The sequence below is a fragment of the Penaeus monodon genome, chromosome 5 (genome assembly GCF_015228065.2).
Source record: "Penaeus monodon isolate SGIC_2016 chromosome 5, NSTDA_Pmon_1, whole genome shotgun sequence".
Taxonomy (NCBI): Eukaryota; Metazoa; Arthropoda; class Malacostraca; order Decapoda; family Penaeidae; genus Penaeus; species Penaeus monodon.
This window is the reverse complement of record NC_051390.1, coordinates 5,421,549-5,425,434: the sequence shown is the minus strand read 5'-3', so window position 1 is coordinate 5,425,434 and position 3,886 is coordinate 5,421,549. Positions and strand designations below refer to the sequence as shown.

The following is a 3,886-nucleotide window of genomic DNA, read 5'->3' as shown; positions in this document are numbered from 1 at the left end:
TTAGTTTATACACACAGTATTGGTAGAATTAGTATTAGCGTTTGCAATCACTCTTGTTGAACGCATACAAACAAAAGCCACTCGTAATACCTTCTCTATCTCTTATTACGATTTCAATGCACATTTTAGGATTTCGTTTCTGACCTTTGTTCACTGCATTATTTCCTAATTGCGTATATTAATATATAGCATTCGTGTAAGTATGAGTGAATGTTCTAAGCCTAACACTCCCATCTCTTTCAGGGCACTGTCGCTGGTGAATGTAAAACGTACAGTCCCGTATGTAATACGTATTTTAATTTTGGGGACAAGGACCATTTGATTGGTTCATCGGGCTTAAGTAGTTTCCGAATTTCAAGCCAGTCACTGGTCTATTACCTGACGTGTAGATCACTTGGGTATTTTCGTAAGTATGATTCTGGCTTACCTTACAATAATTTAACCATAGCTAGAAGTGAAAAGAAATCTTTATCTTCCTATATCCATTTGGTTGTAAATAGAAAAAGCATAATATTATCATCGCCGACAAAGTCAGTTGAAATTCACCAAGCTACATGTAACTTGCAGGTGAGGCGCCAGTGCTGAGAAAGAACCTCAGTCTACCAGGCGTGGAACCTGCAAAGCCACAGCGGAACCTCAGTCTACCAGGCGTGGAACCTACAGAGCCAGAACAAAACCTTCCAGGCGTGAGGCCTAAGCAACCGAAAGACCAAGACCAGTGTACCGCCCAGACCATTGGGCTCGTGGTCGTAGGGACGGCGCTACTGCTCGCATTGGCCTTCGTCTGCGTCGCCGGTTGGAGAACGAGGCAGGCAGGTGAGTCTTGGATGAGGTGTGTGTTGCTCTGTCAGATTTACATAAGTGTGTGCGTGTGTATGTATATATGTGTGTGTGTGTGCGCGCGCGTACGTGTGTAGGCCACATTACGATTTAAATTGATATTCGTTTCTTTATTCCTTTACTAATTTGAGAAAAGTATTCAGATTATACGGTTGGAGGTAGTAGGGTGATGCGAACATTATCACAGCGTCTGTCAAGAAGAGATCAGAAGCCTTATTATCGCTGAAAAAAACTGTCTTACGACACTAGAAACTGTCGCTAATTTCATTCGCGACATTCCCCGTGTCGGTCGCGACAGCAACCCTGCCAATGTCCCCATGCTGTTGCCAAAGACTCGACTCCACACTTATTCCTACGAATCGCGCTTCAGTTGACGAATCTGATTTTATTTTTGAATTATATTAAGTTATCAACCACTGTTTTACTGATGTTACATTAGAAAATAGCAGTACATACAAGTTCTTCGCTATCAACATCGACATCGGTTTCAGACGTCACGCTCCTTTAAATCTTTTGAATATGTCATTTTTTATTAATTGATATTAAGTTTACGCCTTCATATTCCATTATACGGTTGAAGTCGCGCGGGAGTATACTCAGAATCTTGACCTTCAGGAGTTTTACTGTTACTTCAGAGGTAAAACCCCGCACATAACAACCACACACACCACTCACTTCCTTTGATCTGCAGTCCGTAGTAGTTTATAAGAGGGAGCCTCTCTAAGATCAGCATATGATATATAATATACTAATAAACAACGAACTTCCTCTTGTTGTATCCACTAAGCATAAACTATTGATCTAAAGAGAAACCGGCAATAGTTGTACCCTGAAGGGAACTAATCTCTGTAGCAATGATAACTACAACGCCGTATAAGAGTTTATCGTTATGTTTCACCCCCAAAAAGATTGATTTCAGACTGCAAAATACTTCAACTTCCTTCACAAAGTATATATCCTCCTCGGTAACCTCAGTCATTGAGGGTAACAGCTGTCGCTCGCTAACTCCAAAATTCACCGAGCACAGGAAAAACGGTGCAGCACATTCGGAAGAGAGATATTTGCAGCAATTAAGTATTTAAGCATCAAGCGGAAGGTCGAAAGTTCTGCAGCTTTACTTATCATAATTTCTCATGTATTCGCAGCGGTTTCAGTGAAGCACCTTTGTTATTTGCACTGTATTTACACCTTTAATGTGTACTTCCTTGAAGCATATGAAAATCACATTTCCTACCAACGCCTTAAGTATATCCAAGTCACACTTACTAATAATCTAACAACACCTTAAGTATATCTAAGTCATTCTTACTAATAATCTAATAACGCCCTAATTATATCTAAGTCACACTTCACATTAACGCCTTACTTCCCCCTCACTCACAGCGGTGTCAGTGAAAGGCGGCGCAGCATCTGGAAACAGCACAGTTTCCTGCCACGACAGCGAGAACAGCATTTACGGGATGACGGAAATCGTTCCTACCAACACCTGAAATTGTGACCTGCAATTACAGATCTTTGACTTGGGTTTCAGTCCAGTAGCTAGGAAATGGCACTAACTCGCTTTACAATCGCATGGTTTTAGGTTCGCATACTGGGGTCAAAGTCGGGGCGTTGGTCACTCTACCGCATCATCCTGTTGCTTAGTAATCCTATTCCCCTGCGAACAAGGCCCGTACATCCACTTGGTTATGGGACCATCTTCGACTTTAAGCTAAATGATAATTGAGTTCATTACAATTGTTACAATGGTTATTCTTGGTGTGGCAGGTCGTTTGTTTAATTTTGCTTCTAAATAACCTCCTGTGTGTTAGGTTCTAAAATATTTGACTCTGTTTAACTGTAAATAATGTAATGCTATTTTAAACTGTGTTAATGTATAATGGGAGTCATCGACTAGAGAAAGGGAAGTAGAAAGAGCGAGAGAGAATGGGAAAACAAGGGATAAGGACAGGAAGTGGTGACAAGAGAACGGAACTTTATACACACACACACACACACCACACACACACACACACACACACACACACCACACACACACACACACACACATATATATATATATATTATATATATATATATATATATATATATTATTATAATAATACATATACATCATCATCACACACACAAACACACACACATCACACACACACCACACCAAACACACACCACACCCCACCCCACCACACACACACATATATATATATATATATATATATATATATATATTATATAGATTATTATTAATATATATATAAATGTGAGAGAGAGAGAGAGAGAATGATAAAAAGAGAAACTGAAAGAGGGAGGAAGAAAAAGCAAAAAGAAATGAGAGAGAAATAGAGTATGAAACGATTGATAGTGAATTGGGTACACCTCTGTAAGAAATTCGATCAGATTAGGAATGTTTGTAGTAACTGTATGTATTTAACTTATTCAAGATGATAATAATGATGATATTAGTAATTATTATGATAATTTTTTAGGGTTATTATGGTAACAGTCATCATCTCTTATTGTGATTTTCGTTATGATTATAGTTAGAATCACCATTAGCATTATCGTTATCATCAGAGTTGATCATCGCTATCATCAACGTTATTTTAAATACTACCTAAATACTATAATATAGTTATCGTGTCTATGATGATAACGATCGTGATGATTATAATTATCATATTTTTTATTATTATCATAGTAGATAGGTCCCATGAAGACATTAGGACCTCAGTGAAGGTCACCTGGCTGACCTCAGCATGGCCGTTTAGGAATAGTAATACATGATTGGCCTCAGCGGGTCAAAGCAGGTGTGTCCTATCCTGTCCTGTCCTTTAACTGGTAACTAGGACAGCCGAATCTCCCAATGATATTTAAAACCTGGCACTCACCCCCCGGTCAGAGAGACAGAGAAGAGACACAGAGAGGTCAAATCTAGTCATGTGAGAAGATTGTTGATGAGATACTAGTGAGCACTTGTGTCGTGGGACCAGATAGTGTATTGGGATGTATAGAGTCGTGTTGTCTTTTGTTTTGGCCCCTTGAAAAA

General features: G+C 39.2%; 1 protein-coding gene across 1 annotated transcript; it reads left to right on the top strand.

The window, feature by feature from the left end:
- Positions 1–225: 225 nt before the first annotated feature.
- LOC119572816 lies at positions 226–2,761 on the top strand (the record flags this gene model as incomplete). Its single annotated transcript, XM_037919762.1, has 3 exons — positions 226–406; positions 568–816; positions 2,224–2,761. Coding segments are annotated over 3 exons (537 nt in total), but the record flags the coding sequence as incomplete, so codon positions are not given.
- Positions 2,762–3,886: the final 1,125 nt, after the last annotated feature.